The 27,563-nt window shown below is 40.5% G+C and overlaps 1 protein-coding gene across 1 annotated transcript; it reads left to right on the top strand.

The window, feature by feature from the left end:
• Nucleotides 1–5,516: 5,516 nt before the first annotated feature.
• LDHB (lactate dehydrogenase B) lies at nucleotides 5,517–27,563 on the top strand. Its single transcript, NM_001280635.1, has 8 exons — nucleotides 5,517–5,553; nucleotides 10,948–11,082; nucleotides 17,987–18,104; nucleotides 19,536–19,709; nucleotides 21,553–21,726; nucleotides 23,682–23,799; nucleotides 25,743–25,866; nucleotides 27,197–27,563. Exons 2-8 carry the CDS (start codon nucleotides 10,954–10,956, stop codon nucleotides 27,362–27,364), a joined length of 1,005 nt encoding a protein of 334 aa, NP_001267564.1. The 5' UTR covers nucleotides 5,517–5,553; nucleotides 10,948–10,953; the 3' UTR covers nucleotides 27,365–27,563.

Below are 27,563 nucleotides of genomic sequence, written 5' to 3' on the forward strand. Positions count from 1 at the left end.
GTAAGAGGCCATGATTCCAGGAATGGGAAATGTCGATGGAGGACTTCACACAGTGAAGACCTTGGCAATGCCCTGAGGGGGTGTAGGATGAACTCTTCCCAGAAAGCATCATCCAGGGAACTCAAGGGCACCTCCTTGTAAGCAGTAGGAGAGTTCTGCTTTCTGACTGGCTCTGCTGGAGCTGGCCAGCCTGAAAGATCACCTTCAGGCAAAAATTGTGAGCTCTAATCTGGTGTATAATTCACTCTGTGTGAATATTTTCTTCTCAATATCACCTTAACTGGAGCAAACTCTTACCAAGGCAAGAGTTACCAGAGGTGCTTTTCAAAGATTTATCCCCTCTCGCAGCAAAGGAGCATTTTTCCATGAGTGGGACATGGTTAGTCAAAGAGTTATCCACTGATATTTTTCAGACACCCAGAGAAAACAACCTCCAAGGACAAGAGAAGTAAAAATGCATGCATGCTCTCTGGTTGGAACCCAGGAGTCTGTTACCAACAACATCACTTCTAAACATCTGTCATTCAGGGACTTCCCTGGTGGCATAGTGGTTAACAATCTGCCTGCCAATGCAGGGGACACAGGTTCGATCCCTGGCCCCGGAAGATCCCACATGCCGTGGAGCCACTAAGCCCGTGCACCACAACCCCTGAAGCCTGCGCACCCTAGAGCCTGCGCTCCACAACTACTGAGCCCACGCGCCGCAACTACTGAAGCCCGTGTGCTCTAGGGCCCGTGTATCACAATTACTGAGCCTGCATACCACAACTACTGAAGCCCGCACACCTAGAGCCCGTGCTCCGCAACAAGAGAAGCCACCGCAATGAGAAGCCCGCGCACCACAACGAAAAGGAACCCCTGCTCACCGCAACTAGAGAAAGCCTGCGTGCAGCAATGAAGACCCAACGCAGGCAAAAATAAATAATAAAAATAAAATTAAACATCTATCATTCAGGTACACTAAGGGGCCCCATGCTTCTTAGGACAAACTACTCCATACCCAACTAGATTCCAACATAGGTCATTTCAAAACTACTTGTATAACTCAGCATACCATTACCTCCCTTTGAAAACGAACAGCTAATATGTACACAGAAAAGGCACTCCGAGTTACAACTATCCAGTGAATGGCTGGACAATTAAACCTTCAATTTTCTTCTTTCCCCAGTGTCATGATGTCTCTCCCTGGCCACATTTGTTTCTTGTAGTTAGAGATACCCACCAACATCGGTTCTTCATTTTATAAGCAAATATAGCTATTATAGTAACAACTTGAGCGACAACCCACCCAGCAGAAACTCAGCTTCAAGGAGCCTGACTATCTGAAACATGCGTAAGAATTTGGAAATAAAGAAAAATGGCAAAAATCATATATATACATATATATGCCTGTGTGTGTGTGTAAAAGAGTCTGAATCCAGGGATGCTTCTTAAATCCTCGCTCATATTGTGCCCCAAGGTTAATAAATATCCAGCTCGGAGAAACACAAGTATCTTGTCAGATACTATGTTACTTGGAGATAAAAAGATGAATAAAGGGCTTCCCTGGTGGCGCAGTGGTTTGGAGTCCGCCTGCCGATGCAGGCGACGCGGGTTCGTGCCCCGGTCTGGGAAGATCCCACATGCCGCGGAGCGGCTGGGCCCGTGAGCCATGGACGCTGAGCCTGCGTGTCCGGAGCCTGTGCTCCGCAACGGGAGAGGCCACAACAGTGAGAGGCCCGCATATCGAAAAAAAAAAAAAAAAAAAAAAAAAAAAATTAAAAAGATGAATAAAATACTCTAAAGGAATTTATAGTTCTAATAAGATTAATCTGGTTTCATGAACACAGAAGAACAAAAGCAGAACAATAGGATTAAAAGAATTCCCGCAGGCAGACGCACAGATAGCGGCAAGACCGAAGCTGTTTCTGGTTCTATTCTTAACTCACAGAGTAACTTGAGGCCAGTCACTCAAACTCTGGGTGTTCATTTGGGTTAGATTACGTCAAAACTCCTATTCCATTCTAAAAGTCTATGCATTTGGTTTTTAAAATAGTTGATAGTCTGACAACAGGAGTGTTGTTTTTTTTTTTTTTTAAGGCACAAGGTGTGAACAAAACAAAACAGAACAGCAGTTTGGGGTGATTTACTATAGAAGCAAAGCACTCTACCCTCAGAAGTAGGCTTTATCATGGCACATAAATCATTCACAAAGGCCCACAGGCAGGAAAAGTCCAGATAAAGCAATTGTGTATTAATGGGCTTTTATATTCTTCATCCTATTATTTTTTATTAACTTGTTTATTATCTATGATCTTGTCCATGCCTGTCATATATTTGTTTCAATAAATATTTTTTGAAAGAAATAATCATATTTTTTGAATCATATATGTTTCAATAAATATTTTTTGAAAGAAATAATCTCTTTTGATGATTTTTGACTCACAGTCAGTTTTGTAACCAGATTTCTGGCAATTTTTAAGCTGTATCTCTAAATGACTGGTTTAGCATTCACTACCTGTAAGGCTTTTTCCATGACACCAAGCAGTTCTTCAATTTTCAGGCCGCAGTGACTGGGTGGCCCACAAATTTAACACAGTTCTCAGACTGTCTACCTGGAGATAGCATCGGATCCCATGGGTTAAGGGCTCAGTCCCACAAGACTAACGCACTTCAGACACCAACCCCCAAGTCCAGGTTGCTACTGTGCTTCTGACTGACTGGCTATAGATCAGAGGTTTCTACAACCCCCTTCTTGGGTGGGATTAATTTGCGAGAGCAGCTCACAGAACTCAGAGAAAACACTTACACATTTTCCAGTTTATTATAAAGGATATTATGAACAATACAGATGAATGGGGGAGGTTTGGAAGGGTCCTGAGCACACGAGCTTCTGTTCTAGTGGAACTGGGGCGTCCCACCCTCCAAGGCATATTTACCAACCCAGAATGATTTCTTAAAGAATGGAATGCTATAGGGTGTAAGGGAGAAAAAACTTTTTCTTCATCCTTTAAGGGTCCCTGGCTGGGTCCGAAAAGCAAACTGACAAAGACAGATTAACAAAAGAAAAGTGTACAAATTTTATTAAACTTTTATATGTATATGGGAGCCCTCACAAAAGAATGAAGCCCTAAAGAAGTGACCAGAGGAGGGAACTTTTATATCTTTTAGACAAAGAAACAATAAATTTGTGAAGAATTTGACAAAACAGGGGGGTTTGGGCTAGGGGTAGTAAATGGTAAAGAAGTAGCTGGAAAGATAAAGGTTAGTTTTAACAAAGTTTGTTTATACAGACTTCCCTTCCTCCTGGTACAGGGAGGGTACATTTCACATGGGAAATTTATCTCCTGCTCTCAGGGAAGACGGGTGAAGTAGGCGGAGGGGAGATCAGAATAAGCTTCCTGCTTCTGCTGTTTCCTCAAACCCCTTCAGCTTAAGATATTCAATATGCCAAGGTACCATATTTTGGGGTAGCATGTCATGAACCCCATCAGGGGAGTATATTGTATGAATCGTATATAAAATTGTCTTTCACACTTCATACTGAAAAAAATAACTCCCCTGGTTATACAATTCTCAAAAATCTTTGCGGCAGGTGGTACGTGCTGTCCTGGCATTCAGAGCTGCAGTTGGAGAACTCAGTTCGATCAATCAGATTAGTAACTGATTGTGGAGGGGATGGAAATGAGGGTGGAGGAAAGAAATATTTTTTCTTCTTTTTTTTTTCCTGTCCCCTCTCCCTCCCAAAGATACACAGCAGCAGGGGTGGCAAGAAAGAAAAACTGCAGAGATATTTAGAAGTCTACAGGAGATGTAGAGTGACTGTTTTGGAAAGATCTAGGGTGGCTTCTACATTTCTTGCTAGAGTGACTTGCTCATCTTGCTTCAAACTTGGATTCAAGATGAATGTAATAATACATTTGAGGTTATCCGCCAAGCCCTTCCTCTCCGTGATCATCATGTTTCAATTTGTAACTAGACTGTGCCTTTGGGGTCATTGAAGTCCCCACTAACTGGCCTCTGTAATTCTGGAGTTTGAGGTTTATCAATTCCTCTAGACACCCCTTTTCTCAGTGGCTGTCCCCCCCCCTTTTTCTTTTTGGCTGTGTTGGGTCTTCTTTGCTCCACGTGGGCTTTCTCTTGCTGTGGTGAGCGGGGGCTACTCTTTGTTGCAGTGCGTGGGCTTCTCATTGCAGTGGCTTCTCTTGTTGCAGAGTACAGGCTGTAGGCGTGCGGGCTTCAGTAGTTGTGGCGCACGGGCTTAGTTGCTTCGGCATGTGGGATCTTCCTGGACCAGGGATCAAACCATGTCCCCTGCATTGGCAGGCGGATTCTTAACCATTGCACCACCAGGGAAGTCCAGTGGCTGTTCTCTTTGAATTTTTATTGTATTTTAGCCAAATCTCTGTTACCACATCACATTGTATTGTAATTGAAAGAGTTTGCCTGCTTGTCTATCTCCTAGGGACCGGGAGCATCTCAATAGGCATAGTGATATATCCATTTGTGTACCTTCCATGCTTGACACTGAGATGAAATTAAGGCATAGGATTGATGGCCATTTACCAAAAATAAATAAATAAATACACTAGCAAAAAAATCCCTTTCAAATACAGGGCGTTTGTGAGATTGCTGTACCTGAAAGCATTTTAATAAAGACACACACAACTGAAGCCGAATCTTTAAGATACCTTCACCTGCTTAGTCATTCATTCATCATTCATTTATTCATTCACTCATTCACCGACACCGTACTGAGGTACGAGGCACTGGGCTGGGTGCTGGAGACACAGAGACGAATGGCAACACGCAGCTTCAGAGTCGCTCAGGGACTAAAAGAGAAACTGCATTTTACTGGTGGCCCCATTATCTGCCCCTGAGACCGTACAGATTGGTAGAGAACTTCAGAAGGCAGGCCCTAGGCCTCACTGGTTTCGCAGGCAACTAGTAGGTAGTTGTTGCATATTTGCTGAGTTAAGGTGGGAAAAACCCTTGCATCAAATAAACGTTATATCGAAGATGACGAGAAATAAACATCTAATTTTATTTTTAGAAAACATCCAGAAGCAGCAGTTTTATTCCAAGAGAACGAACACACACCACCAACATCTCAGCTCAGAACAGTGGTCCCCTGAAGTTGATGTGGAATGCAAAACAGAAATTTACTTCTATTGGGACTAAACTTATCCAAACAAGAGCGTGAGAGTCCGAAAGGGTCAAAGGTGGTCAGGGTTTAGAAATAACGCAGCCTCTGTGTGGAAAAGTCTGTAAGCCGCCATGAGACTGGCTGAGAGGGAGCCCGCCTTAGCCGCCAGAAGGTGACCCTCTCAACGGGGCCGAGGGAGGGCGCGGGCACATTTGAGCCCTTGTCCTTGAAGGGCACTGAGCGAGCCAAGGGGAGGGGTGGGCGGGGCTCGGATTTCCAATCACAATAGAGGAAGCTCAGAGGCGGCCGAGGGGCGGGCCCCGCCTCCTCCTCCCTCCTTGCGGATCCTGCGCTGAAGGAGACGCACGCTGCTGACTTTGTCTTCTCCGTGCGACCCTTACCGCCGTCTCGAGAACTTTCTCTCCCCGGTAGGTTTCTGCTCGGGACCCTGAATCCTGGCTCTCGAGCAGACTGGGTGGGACGTGGAAGGGAATCCTTGTGTAGCAAGACTGGGGGAAGGACCAGGAAGGACATCTGCGCTCCCGGGCCTGTAGCCCTGAGCATCCGGACTCGGGTTGGGGCGGGGGCCGTGCCCTGGGCTGGGGGGCGGGGCGGAGGGGCTGCGACCGAGCCCCGGGCTTTGTCCGCCACGCTTCGGGGCTCGCCACCAGCCCGTGCTCCCTCGGGGGACAGACTTGTTGCATTTGCAGGTAATCCCGGGCCCTGCGTGTCCTTGATGTGTTCATGGCGGCCGCATCACCCGCGGTGCCTGCTGGCGGGAGCCCGGACACGTGCTTGAGGAGCTGGGGGAGGGAGAAGGGGCCAGTTGACCCGTTAGGCTGGCGGATCGTGAGCCTGGGGATTGGCGTCCATTACCACGGGAATGGAGAAGTGCCCGGCTTTTCGGGGTTGAGGGTGAAGGACGATCTTGGCCCTGCCCTCTAGCCTCTCCCAGGCTGCGGCACACGCAGCCCTTCCCGGAGCGATGGGCCGGCTCGTTTCTGGCCTCTTTTCTTGGTGCTTTATTTGCCAGCTTTGGGTGTTGAGCGTGAGGAAGGCCTAGACTTTTTCGCCCTAGAGACCTTGTCCGGGGAGATCCGTAGTTGCTGCCTCCCCTTGTGACCTGCGCTCTGCTCTGCGGGCGACAAGAGGAAGAGGTGGCCCGTGGGTGGCCTGCACAGCCGCTGCAGCTGGGGCCTGCGGGGATAGGAGGAGGGGAAGAGCCGGCGCTTACTAGTGAAGGTATCGCACGGCAAAACTGGGCTCTTTAAAAGGTTAGTCTGGGGGCTTCCCTGGTGGCGCAGTGGTTGAGAGTCCGCCTGCCGATGCAGGGGACGTGGGTTCGTGCCCCGGTCCGGGAGGATCCCACATAACGCGGAGCGGCTGGGCCCGTGAGCCGTGGCCGCTGAGCCTATTTTAAAAAAGAAAGGTTAGTCGGCAAAGTGGAGCTTTGTTGCTGAACTTAAAGCCCGGGTTCATTTCTAATGATTTATATCCACAGAAGGGGCAGGAGGGTGGGAATGTAAAGGACCAAACAGGAGGTAATTTTTACCCTGTTTAGCATTCTTTTCCCTTACAAGCCACCACTCTGGTCTGGAGGCAGTCCTGTGTATAACATAAAACATTTTCTTCTAATTTCTTACAACTCCTGTTAGAACCCCTGTTAAGAGGGGAAAAAACAAAATTAAATTGCTTTTTCTCTAGAAAGATCTGAGAGAAAATCTGTACTTCCTCAAGCTTCTACACTGTCATTTCTGAAATTCCCCAAATAGTTCAAAAGGTCTATCTGGACAACTAATCTGTATTTCTATAGCAGTCTTTCTGGATTTTTGTTTTCTACTGCTTTACTGGATCCTCTGTATACCTAAAGGATCTTAAACAAACCAGCTAGTGAAAATAACATAATAAAGAAAATCTGTGCGTATCTGTTCACCAAGAGAGGCTGCATCCTTCTGATTATGCGTAATATGCAGGACATGTGAATTTCATTGTTAAGGTCATCTATTTGTGGAGACAGTTGTACACCATTGTATATTTCTTTTTTCTCTAGCACCCAGGAGAAAACTGCAAATAGGCTTTGTAAAGGCAAAATAATCTTTGAGTTTAGTCCCTCACGTTTGGGGGAAGACAGTTTTTTGGGAAAAAAATAGCTATAGAATGAAATAGTTGTTAAAGTTATCTCCAAATCAAGTACTTTATTCCAACTTGGAGCCTTACCAACTCTTACTTAACATATACAATTACTAAACTAGGTTTTGTTACTTAGTCCTTTGCAGATGAGAAACAAAAAACGAGAGGGAAACAGGGGTACAGTTTGAAACAGGGACATTGTCCTCTAAGTTAACAGTTTAGCATTAAAAGTAAAAGGCAAACACAAATACTATATAACGGGTTACAATTATAAATGATACTTAATTCTGAAGAAAGGACTTTTTTTATGATCTGTACCCTCTTTGTTTAAGAAAGCAGGTTGATACAATAAATTTTGCCTTTTTTAGTTATCCAGAACACTCAGCTGGTGGCACAGATGAAATTGGTGTTACTGTATAAATGTTTTCTAACAGTTTACATTTTTTTAACTTTTCTTTTTTGGCTTTTTCTTAATGGCTGGAAAGAAACTCACTCAAAGGCTGATATTCTCCTAATGTGACCCCCTGAAAAAAAAATTTAATGAGTACCCACCGTCCAATAAGCTCCCAAGGTGCACTAAAAGGAATTCAGAGTGATATTTTCTGCAGATTTTGCATAAACATTATTCGTGACTATTGTCACTGTATTTAAGCACACATAGTATGTCCAGTACACTGTGACAAATTTTAAGTGAGACTTCAATAGAAGAAGAAAATAGAAGACCCAATTGGTCCCTATCTTCTAAGAGTGACAATAACCACTGGTAGTAGAAATTATATTCATAACTGGCCATTCTTTTAGCCCAAGCTTAAATATGGGTTAATACTGGGCTCTAACTTAAATAGTTACAAATAAATACTTTATAGGGGTCATAGAAACAAATCCACTAATCTAAATATAAATATTATTCATGTTGTTTAGCCAGTAAATGAATGGCCACAAGACAAAATTGTTACAACTTTGTTAAATACTATTAGAAAAGCAAGCACAGGCTGAAGAGACGGACCCAAATTTAACGGGCTTCAAGGAGGTTTTTGTCTTGTTTTTTGTTAATGGGTTAACATGGTTGTTTTTTTTTTTTTAAACATCTTTATTGGAGTATAATTGCTTTACAACATTGTGTTAGTTTCTGTTGTATAACAAAGTGAATCAGCTATATGTATACATATATCCCCATATCGCCTCTCTCTTGCATCTCCCTCCCACCCTTCCTATCCCACCCCTTTAGGTCCTCACAAAGCACCGGAGCTGATCTCCCTGTGCTATGCGGCTGCTTCCCACTAGCTATCTATTTTACATTTGGTAGTGTATATATGTCCATGCCACTCTCTCATTTCGTCCCAGCTTACCCTTCCCCCTTCCTGTGTCCTCAAGTCCATTCTCTACATCTATGTCTTTATTCCTGTCCTGCCCCTAGGTTCTTCAGAATCTGTTTGGGTTTTTTTTTGTTTGTTTTGTTTTTAGATTTCCATATATATATGTTAGCATATGGTATTTGTTTTTCTCTTTCTGACTTAACTTCACTCTGTATGACAGACTCTAGGTCCATCCACCTAACTACAAATAACGCAATTTTGTTTCCTTTTATGGCTAAGTAATATTCCGTTGTATATATGTGCCACATCTTCTTTATCCATTCATCTGTCGATGGACACTTAGGTTGCTTCCATGTCCTGGCTATTGTAAATAGAGCTGCAATGAACATTGTGGTACATGACTCTTCTTGAATTATGGTTTTCTCTGGGTATATGCCCAGGAGTGGGATTGCTGGGTTGTATGCTATTTTTAGTTTCTTAAGGAACCTCCATACTGTTCCCCATAGTGGCTGTATCAAATTACATTCCCACCTACAGTGCAAGAGGGTTCCCTTTTCTCCACACCCTCTCCGGCATTTATTGTTTGTAGATTTTTTGATGATGGCCATTCTGCCTGGTGTGAGGTGATACCTCATTGTAGTTTTGATTTGCATTTCTCTGATGATTAATGATGTTGAGCATCCTTTCATGTGTTTGTTGGCAATCTGTATATCTTCTTTGGGGAAATGTCTGTTTAGGTCTTCTGCCCATTTTTCGATTGGGTTGTTTGGGTTTTTTTTAATATTGACCTGCTTGTAAATTTTGGAGATTAATCCTTTGTCAGTTGCTTCATTTGCAAATCTTTTCTCCCATTCTGAGGGTTGTCTTTTCGTCTTGTTTATGGTTTCCTTTGCTGTGCAAAACCTTTGAAGTTTCATTAGGTGCCATTTGTTTATTTTTGTTTTTATTTCCATTTCTCTAGGAGGTGGGTAAAAAAGGATCTTGCTGTGATTTATGTCATAGAGTGTTCTGCCTATGTTTTCCTCTAAGAGTTTTATAGTGTCTGGCCTTACATTTATGTCTTTAATCCATTTTGAGTTTATTTTTGTGTATGTTGTTACAGAGTGTTCTAATTTCATCCTTTTACATGTGGCTGTCCAGTTTTCCCAGCACCGCTTATTGAAGAGGCTATCTCTTCTCCATTGTATATTCTTGCCTCCTTTATCAAAAATAAGGTGACCATATGTGTGTGGGCTTATCTCTGGGCTTTGTATCCTGTTCCATTGATCTATATTTCTGTTTTTGTTCCAGTACCTTACTGTAGCTTTGTAGTATAGTCTGAAGTCCGGGAGCCTGATTCCTCCAGCTCCGTTTTTCTTTCTCAAGATCGCTTTGGCTATTTGGGGTCTTTTGTGTTTCCATACAAAGTGTGAATTTTTTTTTTTTTTTTCAAAGTGTGAATTTTTTTTGTGCTAGTTCTGTGAAAAATGCCATTGGTAGTTTGATAGGGATTGCATTGAATCTGTAGATTGCTTTGGGTAGTAGAGTCATTTTCACAATGTTGATTCTTCCAATCCAAGAACATGGTATGTCTCTCCATCTGTTTGTATCATCTTTAATTTCTTTCATCAGTGTCTTATAGTTTTCTGCGTACAGGTCTTTTGTCTCCCTAGGTAGGTTTATTCCTAGGTATTTTATTCTTTTTGTTGCAATGGTAAATGGGAGTGTTCCCTTAATTTCTCTTTCAGTTTTTTCATCATCAGTGTATAGGTATGCAAGAAATTTCTGTGCATTAATTTTGTATCTTGCTACTTTCCCAAATTCATTGATTAGCTCTAGTAGTTTTCTTGTAGCATCTTTAGGATTCTCTATGTAGAGTATCATGTCATCTGCAAACAGTGACAGCTTTATTTCTTCTTTTCCGATTTGGATTCCTTTTATTTTGTTTTCTTCTCTGATTGCTATGACTAAAACTTCCAAAACTATGTTGAATAATAGTGGTGAGAGTGGACAACCTTGTCTTGTTCCTGATCTTAGAGGAAATGGTTTCAGTTTTTCACCATTGAGAATGATTTTGGCTGTGGGTTTGTCTTATATGGCCTTTATTATGTTGAGGTAAGTTCTATGCCTAGTTTCTTGAGGGTTTTTTATCATAAATGGGTGTTGAATTTTGTTGAAACCTTTTTCTTCATCTATTGAGATGATCACGTTTTTTCTCCTTCAATTTGTTAATATGGTTGATCACATTGTTTTTTAAAAATATATTCTGTGCTCTAGAATACCATTATGCTCCTTTTAAAATGTATTTTAGTTCAAACTTGCAATAGTAACATTACAAATTCCCACACAGTTTTCTCATGTGGACACATGTATAATATTTTGATTATTTTCTTTCAGGGCACAATGGCAACTCTTAAGGAAAAACTGATCGCACCAGTTGCAGAAGAAGAGGCAACGGTCCCAAACAATAAGATCACTGTAGTGGGTGTTGGACAAGTTGGTATGGCGTGTGCCATTAGCATTCTGGGAAAGGTACGTACTTTCAAGAACACCATACATACTAATGAGAAACTACTGTATAGCACAGGGAACTCTACTCAGTGCTCTGTGATGACCTAAATGGGAAGGAAATCCAAAAAAGAGGGTATATATGTATACGTATAGCTGATGCACTTTGCTGTACAACAGAAACTAACACAACATTGTAAAGCAACTATACTCCAATAAAAATTAATTAAAAAACAAAAACAAAACAACACCATATGTGATAGATAATTTCAGCATGTGTATACAGTCTCTTTAGGTATCTGAGAATTTGATTGTATCTTCAAAAGATAAGTTGTAGGCATCGTGATACTTCACCTTTAAACACATTAGCATGTATTTCCTGAGAGAATGACATTCTTCCTATCTGACACAATAGAGTTACTGTGCTCAGGAAATTTAATACTGATAAAATGCTATTATCTAATATATAGTACCCACATTAAACGTTCTCCAACTATCAAAATCCTGCCTTTTCTCCCCTAATCCAAGATCATATTTTTATATACTTGTCATGTCTCTTTCTTCTTCTTTAATCTGGAACGGAGCCATTCTTTGTCTGTCATGTCATTGATATGTTTGTAGAGTCCCCATCGGTTCTGTAGAATGCCCCTCAATTTATGTTGGTCTGATGTTTCCTTGTAATTGGGTTCAGGTTAGGTTTGGGAGGTGGGGTGGTGGCACGTCCTTCACAATGCATCACAATTTTGTCTCATGACTGGTGGTGCCCAAGAGTCCTCTGGTTGAAGTGGTAACTGTCAGATTTCTCCACTGCAAAGGTCCCTTAACCCTCTATAGTTAATAAATAATCTGCACAGTCGCTTTTTGAGGTCATGGAAAGATCCTGTTACTCCCCTCAGACCCCCACCCAGTCATTTTATTTTGAAATGATTTCAAATTTACAGAAAAATTTGCAAGACTATAAAAAAAAATAAAACTTCCATATTCACTTCTCCCATGTTTACCAATTCTTAACATATTTGTGTGTGTGTGTGTAGGTGTGGGTGCACACACGTGTGCACACACGCACACACACATGTATGGACTTTTTTCTGAACCATTAGAGAATAAATGCAAATGTGCCCTTTCCTTCTGTCTGTCAGAGTACATTTCCTCAAGGTAGGACATTCTCACATAGTTCAATTATCAACATCAGATTTCACACTGACAACATGCTACGAGCACCCTCTATTCCTCCAGATTATATTTTCCCCAGACACCTCCATAGACTTTTAGTTTGCTTCCTGTATTCTTACTTACCTCGTTGAATTGATCCTTGTTCTTTCTGAAGGCTGTCTTAAATGTTTTTTAGGGGAACCCCTCCCCTAAATGCTGCCTGGCCTTCAGTAGAGCACACTGTCCATTTGTATTGTATGTAAAGACTGCTTGAATAACTCCTAGCCAATCGTATTTCTATTTACAAAATTTAACTTCTAAAGCAACAAATGCTGAATCTTCACTGAGGAAAAAGTCATCAAAGAAATCAACTAAAATATGTAGTGCACACCAATGAAAGTTTTATTCTGTGGCATTTTTTTTTGCTAGTTTTCATTGGCTGGGTTGCCCTGATTTAGGAGAGCTGCTTTCCAAATTACAGGGAATTTAAATAATCACAATTTAGTGTTCATCCTTCATACCAGTAAAAATGAAAAGTATTCCAGCTTACCTTTCTTTTAAAATACGTACCATGTTTGAAGTGCTTTGACTAAAATGCTTCATTTTAAACAACAATCTCAAGAAACGGGAACTGTTCATATCCTGTTTCCAGAGGAGGTAGCTGTGGCTTCATTACATTAAGTGGCCTGCCTATTGTCACACAGCTGGTAATGGTAGAGCTGTATTTTGAGCCCAGGACTCTGAACGCTTAACCGTAGTGACTCTGCAGTTTCTTTTCATTCTATGCTAGTATTGGGGCAATTAAAGACGTGTATTTTCATTTTAATTGAAGTATAGTTGATTTACAGTTTGTGTTAGTTTCAAGTGTACAGCAAAGTGATTATTCAGATATATCTTTTTCAGATTCTTTTCCATTATAGGTTATTACAAAGTATTGAGTATAGTTCCCTGTATAATACAGTAGGTCCTTGTTTACCTATTTTATGTATAGTAGTGTGTATATGTAAATCCCAAGCTCCTATTTTATCTCTCCCATCCCCCCAGACATAAATGTATTACTAAAACACTAGCTAAAGATTTTTCATTCCTCCTGCTAATCTCAGAATTTGGATTTTCAGGAAACTATATCTGAGCTGTCATGATTCTATAAGGAGTACCTCACTGATTGTTTTAAGTGTAAATCTAAAATCCTCTTGGGTGAATAATTTAGTTGAGACTCTCCTCTTTGCAGTTATATAATACTTTGGCCCAATTCTAGTGATCAAGAGAACAGACTGGGCCCCTAACACCAGTAGGAATCTTCCCATTGAGCTGCTGTGAAGGAAGGACTGCCTTGTTGAAAGACCATTTTATTACTCAGAAGTGTTTAAATCTTCTTTTAATGGGGAAGAATTAGAGTCAAAGTTGTTATGACTCTTTGGTAAGGATTATAAACCCCACTGGTTCAATAAGAAAGGGAACTAACAGTGCTATTGTGTCAGGTGTCTGCATGTTACCTTATTCCTCTAGAAAAGTTCTAGGGGATATTGTCATCTCTATATTACTATTGGAAAAGGACAAACTCAGAAAGATTAAGCCCCTTGATTAAGACCTCAGAGATCCTAAGTGCCGGATCCAGTCTCTGAGTCTATCACCAGTGTGCTTTGCAGAGGACACACACTGCTTTGGCCCAGAAAGTGAACAAAGCTGGGGCACCAGGGACAGAGGTTGAGAAGGCCCACGCCTTAACCGGGCCCGTGGAGGCAGCTGAGGCTCCCGAGTACAACGTCCACCATCACAAAGACACCGGCATTCTCTGCTTCTCTTGCACACTCTCCCCAGCCTCATTGCCAACATGGAAACCATCGTGAGCTTTTATAAAAATAGCTTCCCTGCTTGGAACTTTCTGATAGTGTAACAGTGCACGTCAGCTACACGCATACATAATACACAATGAGGCGTCAAGGCTCTTTCCCTGCCTGTCTCTCAGAGCAAGGCGGGGTGCACACCTCTGGGGGGCGCCATTCAGAGGGTCAGGAGCGCCTTTCCGGTGCAGTGTGGTGGTGCTGTCTCTGACTTTTCATCTCTTACCTTCTGCCCTCTTTCTTCAAAACACCAAGCTCATGGCTGCTTAAACCCTTTCAGTACTTGATTTCCCTTCCCCTGGAATGACTGCTCTAGACCATCAGAGTTCACTCCCTCCCATCATTCATGTCACGCTTTTGTGGGCGGGCCTTCCCTGACTGTCCAATACCAAGTAAGCGTCCTTCCCTTCCCTTTAACTTCACCCTGCCTTGCCCTGTTTATAGCACTTCCATTATCAGAGTCATCTTAAACTGTATGCTTCACTCCTGTTCCCTTCCTGGTACATTCCATGAGGGCAAGCACTCTGCCAGATTTGTTCATGACTGTATTCCTCATTCGTAGAATAATGCCTGGCACATTCAGTAGTAAATATGTATTAAATAAATGGATATTCCCGCTATTACGAAGAAACTGCACTTACAGCTGGTCAGATTTTGATCATAGCTTTTCCTTTTTCATGGCTTCTTCTGCCACCCCTACCAATCACAAGCTCTGTGTTTTGGCTGCGAAGATCCCATCATGTTGTCAAGGTCATACAGAGGTTCCATGCAGTTATTCCACCCTTAGCCTCTGTGCAGCTGTTTTTGGTTTGAGTGTCTGTTCTTGATTCAGTCAACTGTAGCCACATTCTTGTGGTACAAACCCAGCATAAGGAGTCTCTTAGAAGGAGCAATGTAATTACATACTGCAAAGTAGTTTTTGCCGTGCAAGACTTGGCCTAAAAGTGAGACTTAATTAGAATTTGGTGTCTGTACAAGAATAGACAGGTTAATGTAACAGACTCAAAGCCCAGAAACAGGACCAAAGAGTATTTAATGAAAAGTGGCAATTCCAGAGCAGAAGAAAAACAAATTATTGAATAAATGGTGTTTGTCCATTTAGCTAATTATTTGGGAAAAGTTATACCTTTTCCTCCCACAAAATGTCATGCAAGCTAAACACTTGAATATAAAAATGCAGCCATCAAATATTAAGCCACTGGCAGCAGTAATTTACCAGCTAAGAGGGCCAAGAGGTAGATGATGGCTGTGTCTTGTCCACATGGAGCTTTAGATTAAGAGACAATTTTTGTAGTATGTTAAACAAGGTTCCAGCAGCAATGTTCTTGGCTTCTAACTGATCTCGTTCCTTAATAAGGTACTGCTTTTGCGATGAATCTAACCCTTGATGTATCAAACATTTTGAAGTATATTTGCAGCGTAAGTGGAATATGCGTATGGCTGATACACACTATGTGAATGCAGAAGGAGATTTCTTTAAGCCAAAGTGTCAGTACTTAGTCACACATCTTCTATTTGCCTGCCTCCCACTGGGAGGATATTTAGTCCCAGATGCAGCCAAATTCAGCGCTGCAATTATTTTCTCAAAGTGTTGGATCTCTTCCTGCCTTGCCAGCTGACTATGTACTTCGCAGACAGTTCTCTACCCACAGAAACAAAACACAGGATCTGAGATCCTGTGACATCCTTTTCCACTTAAGCCCCAAATTGTTGTGCCCTGTTGACTTTCACAGCACCCATGTGATGCTCCCAAAATAAGAGTGGCATTCCTGGTGCTCAGGACCTTGACGGGACGGTTACTACATGCTCTTGTATGGTTTTAGGGCTTCCAAAACACAAATGAGGGTTTTGCGTGGTCTCGTCAGAGGCTGCAGAGGAACGAAACCATTTTTAAAGTGTTGAAACATGAGTTGAAGTGAAAATGGGTGAACATTAATGCCAGTCTTTGACATACATGGAAATGAGAAAATATTTGCCAAGTAACCCCCACCCAGCTCATAAAAGGGTCATTTCAGAAGCTTGCAAGCGAATCACTTGCTTGGAACTAAGAACACATTCAGTCACAGGGAGGCTTGAGTCTCAGGGAAACCCTCAGAAGCAGGCCTACTGCGGCTCACTGCTTGAGGCCAGCTGCCGCTGGACGTCTAGAAACGGGACAGTGTTCATTCCTTGGCTCCTGTGGAGAGCGGAACCTGCTTTGTTGGCATCTTAGCCTGGTCAAGTTTTCTTAATGGCTGCCTCACCTCTCTTTGCTTCTCCCTCTGCTGCTCAATGCCTTACTGACCCCTCCAGTTCCACCCTGGATTATTCTATCGTAGCCTTCAAAGTGCTTCCTGAACCCCAGTTACTTAACGCTTTTTTCCCATCAACACCCTTTACCCTTTACCTAGCTGATCTCACTATCCTTCAAAGAGGTATTTGCACTGTTAAGGGTCATATATCATATTAAGCTAATTATTTTGCTAACACCCCGGTTTTTTGCTAAAACCAGTAAAGGCCACGACTCCGGTGATGTTTCAATGGGAAGGATAACTACTTTTTAAGGAGTTTGTAAATTATGAGTTTTCACAAGACAGCCAACTTTAAAAGCTGAAAGGTTATTGAGATGCAATTAGATTGACACCCTCCCCCCTTCATTTTTCTGAGAAGAAAAGGTTGACTTGCTGAAGAATGGACATGATTATTGATTTACGGTTTTTCTTGGGTTGGGTGGCACAGGTGAAGGTTGGAATAGAAAACAAGAGAACTCTGAGACTGGGCAAGTTTGGGTTGGTCATGCATCGAGAACTTACTAGCCCTGGACCCCTGTGTCCATGACTCCTTCCTTTCCCCACCAGGATATTCGAGTTGGTCAGAGCCAACCTGAGGATTCCCAGCTTCAACCAGGGCTTCAAAGCCAGCTCTAAAGTGAACTCAACCTCTTGATGGTTTGAAACTAAATCTGCCCTCTCAAAAACCCCTCCAAACTGGGGGGTGACCTTTGGGATGGACACACTGCCCAAGGCTGTTTCTAGGTCTTTGTCTCTTTTCCACCACCATCCCCCATGAATATGAAAACTTGTGTACCCTGAGGCCACTGTTGAGCCCCGCTGGTTTCATGTCTGCAGATTCTTTTTTTTTTTTTTACATCTTTATTGGGGTATAATTGCTTTACAATGGTGTGTTAGTTTCTGCTTTATAACAAAGTGAATCAGTTACACATGTACATATGTTCCCCTATCTCTTCCCTCTTGCGTCTCCCTCCCCCCCACCCCTCCAGGCGGTCACAAAGCACCGAGCTGATCTCCCTGTGCTATGCTGCTGCTTCCCACTAGCTATCTACCTTATGTTTGGTAGTGTATATATGTCCATGCCTCTCTCTCGCTTTGTCACAGCTTACCCTTCTCCCGTGCCATATCCTCAAGTCCGTTCTGTAGTAGGTCTGTGTCTTTATTCCTGTCTTACCCCTAAAAACAAAAATAAACAAATGGGACCTAATGAAACCTCAAAGCTTTTGCACAGCAAAGGAAACCATAAACAAGACCAAAAGATAACTCTCAGAATGGGAGAAAATATTTGCAAATGAAGCAACTGACAGAGGATTAATCTCCAAAATTTATAAGCAGCTCATGCAGCTCAATAACAAAAAAACAAACAACCCAATCCAAACATGTCTGCAGATTCTTAAAGCAATTTGTTTCATGCTCATCGAATGCCAGTTGGGTACCAGAAGGTGAAATTCTGAAAAATTGGAATCTTAATTATTAATAGTTTGTTATTTAAGACATTTTGTCATGAAATTGTTTAAAGAGCACACCTAACTCCATGGTAAAATTCTTGTCTAGGTTTTTAGACATTGGTTACTTTGCCATTTCAACAGTCTCTGGCTTGTACCGGCAGCTGAGGTATCCTAGAGCGGCTTCCCGTCCTAACAGCTGTTTTTGTGTTTGTAGTCTCTGACTGATGAGCTTGCTCTTGTGGATGTTTTGGAAGATAAACTCAAAGGAGAAATGATGGACCTGCAGCATGGGAGCTTATTCCTTCAGACACCAAAAATTGTGGCAGACAAAGGTAGTCTCATTTCATGCCCAAAGTGATCAAATAATAAATTGATATCCTCACTCCTTTATAGAAGATCTGTTTTCCCATCCTGGTGAATCTAGTGTTGGTAGTTTCTCCTTTCCTTCTGGGTCCAATTCATCCTCAAAAACAAACATAATTGTTACCTCTGTAGTCCCTCTCCCACTGCCTTCCACACATTTGGTACATATAACATTTTAGGAAATTGGATCCTAATGCTTGTTTACACATACCTGAGAACGGGGATGTTTTAAATCTGAAACAAATACTGCACAAGGTAATTTGAGGGCCTTGAAGAAACTAACTAAATTCATATTCTAGCCATCTTTGTCCTGGATTAATGGATTTATGCTGTGACACTGTCACCACAACACAGCTGTGCCTACAGATGTAGAAATGTGGGCCCAAAATAATTCCTAACAATACTACTAATAATAGCTGTTATTCATTGAAGTATTAGCATTTTGGGTATGCTAATGTGAAACTTTGCATATCTCATCTTCACAGCAACCCTATGAGAGATGGATAGTATTACCTCCATTTTATGGAAGAGGAAGCTGATAAAGTATTAGTAACTGAAAAGTCACATAGGGACATGGTTTGAATCATCCATAGCTATTGAGTCTAATGACCACATCAAATCAAAATGTCTATAATTTGGGAAAGGGTGCACTTGCTTGAGGAAAAAATAAAATATTTTCTAGAGAAACTCACTGCTAAAAATGAACAAGCTTCTTGGGCTTCCCTGGTGGCACAGTGGTTGGGAGTCCACCTGCCGATGCGGGGGACACGGGTTTGTGCCCCGGTCCGGGAGGATACCGCGTGCCGCGGAGCGGCTGGGCCCGTGAGCCATGACCGCTGAGCCTGTGTGTCCGGAGCCTGTGCTCCGCAGCGGGAGAGGCCACCACAGTGAGAGGCCCGCGTACCGCAAAAAAAAAATGAATAAGCTTCTTTAAAATATTGAGTGTTAGAAATTAAATTCTAGCCAAGAACACTGGAGTGCCGTCCTTCCCTTCATAGATTGAATTAACATTACAAGTCTGCAGTTACCTTTAAATTGTTTTTTTGTTGGAGGGCTGCCTGTTGAACTTTGGACTTACTGTGTTTATGCTTTGTATTATTACTGACAGTATAATCTTCTCTAAAGCCAATAGCATTTTGCATTTGTTAGCCAGAAACATAATTTAGGGCCATGCTTACTTCCCGGGTCCATTTCCTGAGCCAGTGTTACGGTTGGAATGTTTCCACATCACTCAAGGAGGAAGAAGCCACAGAACATTGGTGTTGCAACTCAACACCTTATACAGAAAATGTAATTCTCACGTACGTTCTGGGAGCTTATGTATAGATTCCTAGAGCATATTATACAACATGTTTTGATGAAGATTTGTATGTAAAGTACTTTTTTCCCTCTCCTTCAAGATTACTCTGTGACCGCCAATTCCAAGATCGTGGTGGTAACTGCAGGAGTTCGCCAGCAAGAGGGAGAAAGTCGTCTGAATCTGGTGCAGAGGAATGTTAATGTCTTCAAGTTTATCATTCCTCAGATCGTCAAGTACAGTCCTGACTGCATCATAATTGTGGTTTCTAACCCAGGTATTACTATAATGCCTTAAGGTTCAGTTCTGTTAAATTCAATATTTTGGATTTTTTTTTTTTAACTTAAAGTCTCTTCTGGCGTCTGCTGGCAGGAACAATTCACGTGTCTTCTGTTTTTGGCCACAAAAGAGTGGTGTTTGCAAAACCAATGACACCGTCCCAGGCCACATGCTTAATAATGTGAGAAGAGTTTTATATAAAGCAATTTCATCTGCTTGTTTTATCTGGCTTTTAAACTTTCCTATCAGGATTATCCTGGGATGCATAATGAAGCGTTTGAATGTGACTCCAATTTGGGTGAAATATTTTAGCATATTTGACCTTCTGTTTTCCAGAAAATACTTTCTAGTCTTCTTATTTATTTCTAAAATTCTTGAAAATTGAGTTGATTGAATTTGAAGAGTTTAAGAAAGCCATTAATTAGTCTAGGTTTAAAGATAGAAATAGACTGTATTGATGGACAAATACATGCTTAACATCAAATGTTGTAACTTGAAAACTTCTGGTTAGAAAGAATTGCATTTTTTCAACCCAAACAGTCAAAATTCACTCTCTGTTTCACACTTCTTTTGCCTACACTTTGCCATCAAGCTTACTATTTACTGGTGAGCACAGCAGATACAGTGATAAAATGGTAAAGCTACTAATTATCTCTGACTCTTCACATTGAGAAAAATTGTGAATAAGAGCCAAGAAAATCCTTATAATTTATGGGGGGTTTGTTGTTGTTTGTTTGCTTGTTTTAGCCGCACCGTGTGGCTGATGGGATCTTGGTCCCAGACCAGGGATTGAACCCCAGCCCTCAGCAATGAAAGCACAGAGTCCTAACCATTGGACCGCCATGGAATTCCCTAATTTATGGGATATTGAGAGCTGGGAGCCAGCAAGACCAGATATTATTTTAGTATTATTCTCTGTAATCCTGGATTAAGAGTTTCCTAAATAGTTCAACCTTGCCTCTAAAACTTCTCATAAATGGAGGGTGGCGGATAGATGTGGAACATGAATGACAAACAGGAGACACAGATGAACTTGTGCCACATCCTGTGCTTAAGGCAGACAGTACTAACTGGTTATACAGCTTTTCCAGGTATAGCTTCAAAGTCTTAACCCTCCAGGGAGTCACTCCTACTGAGTCAAAGTTGCCAAGGAAGAGTTTACAGTATCCAGGCCAAAATGACCTTAAAATATCTCAGCCGGTGTCTATATGTGAGAGTGGAGGTGGAGACTTGCCTTCCTTGTAAGTGCTGTGATCTCCTGTAGCCCAGCAGGTTTTAGCTTTGCAGTCTCTGTGCCACACAAGAATAAAGGCTGTGTCATAGAATTCCTTTCAATAAATAGTAGAAAATGTTAATACCCTGTATTATCACAGCTGTTTTCTGAATAGTATCTTGTTCCCAGGGAAATTTATAGCAGCATGCCTTGGTAGTGTAGTAACTGATAGCTTTTGGTTTCCGATGACAGTTGTTATAATCATGGAATGTTAGCATTGGAAGAAACTTAAGTGATGAACTAACTCAACCCTTTTTCTTTCCATATATAGTAAATTAATCTGCAAGGCTCTTATTATTCTTGTTTCAAGTAATAATGTAAATAAAAACCGCAATATTGCATTTCCCATGTTTTACAATCTCTCTTACTATAAAACTTAAGTTTTTTCCCTGTCTTTCTAACTCCCATTATCTCTCATAATGAAAAGTCAAGTATTTACATCTTTCTGGCCACATCTTATTTGGAGGATGGGGCAGTGTGAAAGGAGTAAACCAGGGAACCCATTAATTGACATAGCAGTTGAAATCAGTTTTGATGTACTTACATGTATTATTTTTTAAATTGTTAGTGGACATTCTCACATATGTTACCTGGAAACTAAGTGGATTACCCAAGCACCGTGTGATTGGAAGTGGGTGTAATCTGGATTCTGCTAGATTTCGCTATCTTATGGCTGAAAAACTTGGCATTCATCCCAGCAGCTGCCACGGATGGATTTTGGGAGAACATGGCGACTCAAGTGGTAAAAAAAAAAGGACAATATTTACTGTGTACTTATGTGGTGTTCTTGCCATTCTGACTGTTTTGTTTGTTTTTACATTATATTTTCACGTACTTCACATTACTAATAAGTAATTGTGGGAGGTTACTTTGATACTGACTAGGTAAATATCTGATTCCTCATCAACTTTTTGCCTGCTAAGTTTAGTATCCACTTATGATTCTTGCCTAAATAAATTATGATGGTTGTCAAACATGATATTCTAATTCCATCATTTCATCTTAAACATTGAATTTTATACATTGAATAGGCTTATGGTGTAAAACTGTCATAATCCAAAACATAATGATAATCTTTGTTTTACTAAATTCAGTTTTGCCCAATATGCAAGGGGCTATTTTCTCCCTAAAAGGTTAAGGTGTAAATTTTCCTTTGAATTTAGTGAGAGTTAGTACTGTGATTTTGGTAGAGTTTACTTTGGTACTGAAAGAATTTGGTCTTAAAATTATTGCATTGGTGCTTTCTTATATGATGATGCTGACTTTTTTTTTTCTGACACATTGTACCACTTCATTCAAGAGTTTCTCATGTCCAACGATTTTCCTGAATTTATATGCTATATAAAGTAGTACAATGTCTGGTGTACAGTAAAAACTCAGTGCTAGTTATCACAGTTGCTAGAAACACAGATCTGGAAGTGACCTTACATGTTGAAGATCCTTTAGCTGGCTAGTGGCATAACTGTAGCTAGAATCATGTCTTCTGATTCCTGTCCAATGTTTTATTTACTCATTACTGTGTCATTTTTTCCAAAACATCTCCCCCCCCATTTCCGTATTGATCCATACTGTGTACATAAAATGAAAGAGAATTAAACTATGCTCACTTAGGCATGATTATGTAGATTTCATAGTCTTCAACAAAAACCAGGAAAATGCTGTAGTTTTCTCAACAGTTACCCTGAATTAGCAAACGTTGTGGACTGAAATATGGTCTTGTTTGGCCATGGGCAGCTTTGCCCTTCACAGTTGGTTCTGGCCTTTACCCCAGGGCTCTGCTCTTATTTTCTGAATCTAAGTGTTTTCCTTCAAAGGTTCCTAAGGAACACATGCTTATTTTTCAAGGTCCGGTTCAAACGCATATTTTTTGTAGCGCTTTCTGACATTTGATTTTCCCCTACATTAAGTAGACCCTTATTTATGTTTTATTACACTTTCTTCATCCCTCCGTAAGAACATATCCCATTGCTTTAGTGTCCTTTACTAACTGTTTCTCCTAGTAAATTCTCAACTTGTCCATGGTACAGAGCATATTTTAATCCATCTTTATATGCCTTTTGGCTGGGCAAGAGGTGTTCAGAATAGGTAACGGGGTGTTTTGGTGCGTCAAAGCCTCCAAAAGATATAGTCAATGATAACACCTTTGTCTGCTCTGCCTTTGGGGGCATTCTTGGAAGGAAATATTTGGTGCAGTTAAGACCAGAGCAATTCATTGTGGTTACATGGAGTTTCTTCCCAGAAATGGACTGAACTTAGAGCATGATAAGAGAAAATTAGATGATACTTGGGTTTTTTCCAAGAATTCTTTTGTTTTTTACTTCACTCTAGGAATAAAGGAGGCTTATATTTGAAAAATACGCAGGCAAAAAGTTAAGAATTCCTCAAACCCAAAGTTTAGACTAGTCCCAAACTAGAATCCCTTAGGAGTTCACAAACCTAGGGAAAGGCAAGAATTTCATAATGTCTGTAAGCTTTACCCAGCAATTCTGTTTGCGCCAAAACGGTTGAAAGTTAAAAGGTCAGATTTGAGGGCAAATGTCAGCCTTTGCAGGGAAGTATATTGGAGTCAGTTGTCACTGGAGCAGTAAGTGGGTAACTTGCAACCGGGGTGAAATCTGAACTAAGAGAAGAAAAGATTTTTTAAAAATAAGGTCAGAGATAGATAAAATGTTTGTGTATTTATTTTTTCCCCTGCAGTGGCTGTGTGGAGTGGGGTGAATGTGGCAGGTGTTTCTCTCCAGGAACTGAATCCAGAAATGGGAACGGACGATGATAGTGAAAATTGGAAGGAAGTGCACAAGATGGTGGTTGAAAGGTACGTAGGAGGGAGCTTGATTTAAGACAATTAGTATCATGTTAGACAAAATTGTGAACGCTTCCCATGGCTGCCTGTTCAGATAAACTTAAAAGTTTTTTGTTTGTTTGTTTTTTGTTCTTGCTTTTTTTCCTGTTTTTCTTTTTTAAATTACTCTTTGTTTTGGGGGGGTGGTTTTTTCTTTTTATTATTTTTTCTTTCTTTCTATTTTTTCTGTTATATTTTTCTTTCTATTTTTTCTTATCTTTTAGATAAACTCAATATATAATAGTAACTGTGCAGCTATTATCTTCTGAAACAGGCAAGACTAACTTATACTGGCCAAATTTGCTATGCTGGTCCCCCTAGGGAAAGCAAATATTTTTCTAGAGAAACTCTATTGTAGAAGTAACAGGAGTGGGACATGGAATTAACAAGTGAGAAAGGCTTTCAAAATACCTACTGTTGACACATAAGTTTGGCTTATTTAGAAAAGTAAACCTAGACACTATTAGTGTCATAATTGCGTTAAATAATACTTACTGATTGATTGCTGATAGTGTTTAAGCTGTGCTGTATTAATCTTTCCACACCCAACCAAGGATGTCCTCCTCTCCCTCTTTGAAACCGCCTTTTGTTACTAACTGTCTTCTCTTTCTATGACCTTCATGTTTATCCTAAAATAAGGTGTCATTTTGGACCAGAGTAAAGAATGTGGGCTTAGATTGAAATTCTAGCACTGACACTAACTAACTGTATAGTCTTGGGAAGCCATTTAACCCTTAAGCTGAATCTCAGTTTCTCCTCTGTAAAGTCATAAGGTATTTAAGTTATTGTAAAAATTGAGTTAAATCACACATACTTATCATTGATAAGCATTCAAGAAACATTAGCTTCTATTTTCAGAGAATTGTTGTTGTAAGACTAACTGATATCTCAAATATGGAATCATTTTGTTTAGTTCAACTTTATTTATTTTATTTTTGGCTGTGTTGGGTCTTCGTTGCTGTGCGCAGGCTTTCTCTGGTTGCGGCGAGCGGGGGCTACTCTTCGTTGCAGTGTGCAGGCTTCTCACTGTGGTGGCTTCTCTTGTTGCGGACCTCGGGCTCTAGGCTCGCGGGCTTCAGTAGCTGTGGCTTGTGGGCTGTAGAACGCAGGCTCAGTAGTTGCGGCACACGGGCTTAGTTGCTCCGCAGCATATGGGATCTTCCTGGACCAGGGCTTGAACCCTTGTCCCCTGCATTGGCAAGTGGATTCTTAACCACTGCGCCACCAGGGAAGTCCAACCCTTTATTTTATAAACGAGAAAACTAGGGCTCACCCAGGTAATATAACTTGCCCGAGTTCTTTTAATCGGTGATAGATTGCATTAAATCCCAATTTTTTAATACCCAGTTAACTCCTCCTAACTAATTCTCAAGTACAAGTGCCTTTGTGGGTTTCAAAGGGTATAATTTGTGCTCAGAAAGTTGCCGGGCAAGGTGTTGCCGATACTTTTCTCTTAAGTTAGTTGGTCATGGTATTTTAGGTGACAATGGTTAGTGGCCTCAAATGGACCTGAAAATCAAAGTATATTTTGTCCTTTGAATGTGAAGGTTCTTTTACTTTCATTGTTCCCTGATTTCATTAATATCTTTGGAAATATTGATGTTAATAAGAAGATTGGTTGGAAAATGTACATTTTACCTCTGTGACTTTATAGTCATTTATACAATAAACTACTTAAATTTGTCAAAGCATTTACATAGCACCTACCATGAAGTTTTAAAATTTTAAACATTTTACATATATATTAACCAATTTAACAAACTTATGAAGTAGATACCATTGTTATCCTTATTTTAGAGAAGCAGACACTGAGACAGGTAGATTAAATAATTTACTCAAGATTACACAGTTAAGAGACAGCAGGAGTCAAACCCAAAGAGTCAATTATCTCTTTTATGAATTTTTTTTTTCCTTAGTGCCTATGAAGTCATCAAGCTAAAAGGATACACCAACTGGGCTATTGGATTAAGTGTGGCTGATCTTATTGAATCTATGTTGAAAAATCTATCCAGGATTCACCCAGTGTCAACAATGGTGAAGGTAAACTGTTATAAAATATTATGATTTCTAGTCGCATATTCTATATGTAGATTCATTTTAAGAAGGATGAGATAATGTCTCAGTCCACAGTTATTTTTTCATCTCAAAGTTTTATGGAAACCTTTCTCCTTTCCAACAGAAGTTTAGGACAATAAGAGCAAAAATTTATACAGATATTGAATGCATTTTTACATTTCTCCCTTGTATGATGTGGCAAATTCAATATTAACTCTGAATCTTATTCAGCATATTCTCAGATGATCATATGAATAAGTTTAATAGTTTCATTTCAAGTTGGTGTATTAAACTATAGATTGGCTTTGATGTATGTAGCATTTGATACCTTAACAAATTTAGTTTAATTCAAAAGCTATGGAACAGTTAAGTAGAAATTGATTATTTTTAAATGAAACTAAAATTGTATTAAAACATTGTCTAAGATAGTGGACTCATTTTCTACAAGTCAACAGCAGGGGTGAAAATGTAAGGGGGGAACTGCAGTAGATTCAAAGAAACTAAGAGGTAAATGTAGAACTGTTGGGGGGATAGAACACAGTGTCAGATGTTTTGGGGGTTTTGTTGTTGTTTGGGGGTTTTTTTTTATACTATGTCAAAAAAAATTAAAAGCAAGTATGGCAAGAATTGGATAATTGCTGAGTCTTAGAGTGCATATATATAGGAGTTTGTTTATTCCCTACACTTTGGTGTATATACAAAAACTTTCGAAGTTAATTTAAAAAAATATTAAACTGACTTGATTAATATACTAAAGTAATTTAATTAATTATGTAGTTAAATTGACCCTCTGAGTAATTGACTTAATACAAACCGGTAAAGTGTTTTGGGAATTGTATGATTTTTTTTCAGCAACTCTTGGGTGTTGCAAGGATCTTGCCTTTGAGTGGCATCCAGCTACTTTCCTGGACCTTGTAGGTTGGCTACTACCTGAAATTCTCTCCTTAACTAAAGAATTTTAAGAAACTTAAAATTTCATGAAAAGAAGCCCAGTGAGAACCACATTTGAATGTGATTTGAATTTGAAGACATAATCAAATTCTATTAAAGTGTATTGAAGCAGAGAGGTATCAGTAAGTTCAATAAAGTACATAAAATTCTAGTTTTATCATAGTGTGTATTTGTATATTCTATGTATAAAATCTAATTAGAAACACAAGTATTAGGGATATATAGGCCTGTAAGTGATAAAAACTAAAGAATGAGTTTATGCTTATCAAATTTCCTGCAGTTCTTCCTGTTCGAACTCAGTACCTGTGATCATTCTTACCTGTGGTTTCATTTCCTCGTCTCATTGCTTTTCTTGTTGTGGCAGGGGATGTATGGCATTGAGAATGAGGTCTTCTTGAGCCTTCCGTGTATCCTGAATGCTCGGGGGTTAACCAGTGTTATCAGCCAGAAGCTGAAGGATGATGAGGTCGCGCAACTCAAGAAAAGTGCAGACACCCTCTGGGACATCCAGAAGGACCTAAAGGACCTGTGACTTGTGGCTGCTAGGCTGTAGAAACTTAAAACTACAGTGTGATTAACCACGAGCCTTTAGTTTTCATCCCTGTACATGGAGCACAGTCTGCTCTTATCTTCCAAAGTATGTGAATCTGGGCTCCCAGAATCAAAGCCCAAGCTTGGTTTAATGCTTGCAAGATGAGTCCTTGAACAAATAAAATTAACTATCGTAGTGT

This window comes from Tursiops truncatus, chromosome 11 (genome assembly GCF_011762595.2).
Source record: "Tursiops truncatus isolate mTurTru1 chromosome 11, mTurTru1.mat.Y, whole genome shotgun sequence".
NCBI lineage: Eukaryota > Metazoa > Chordata > Mammalia > Artiodactyla > Delphinidae > Tursiops > Tursiops truncatus.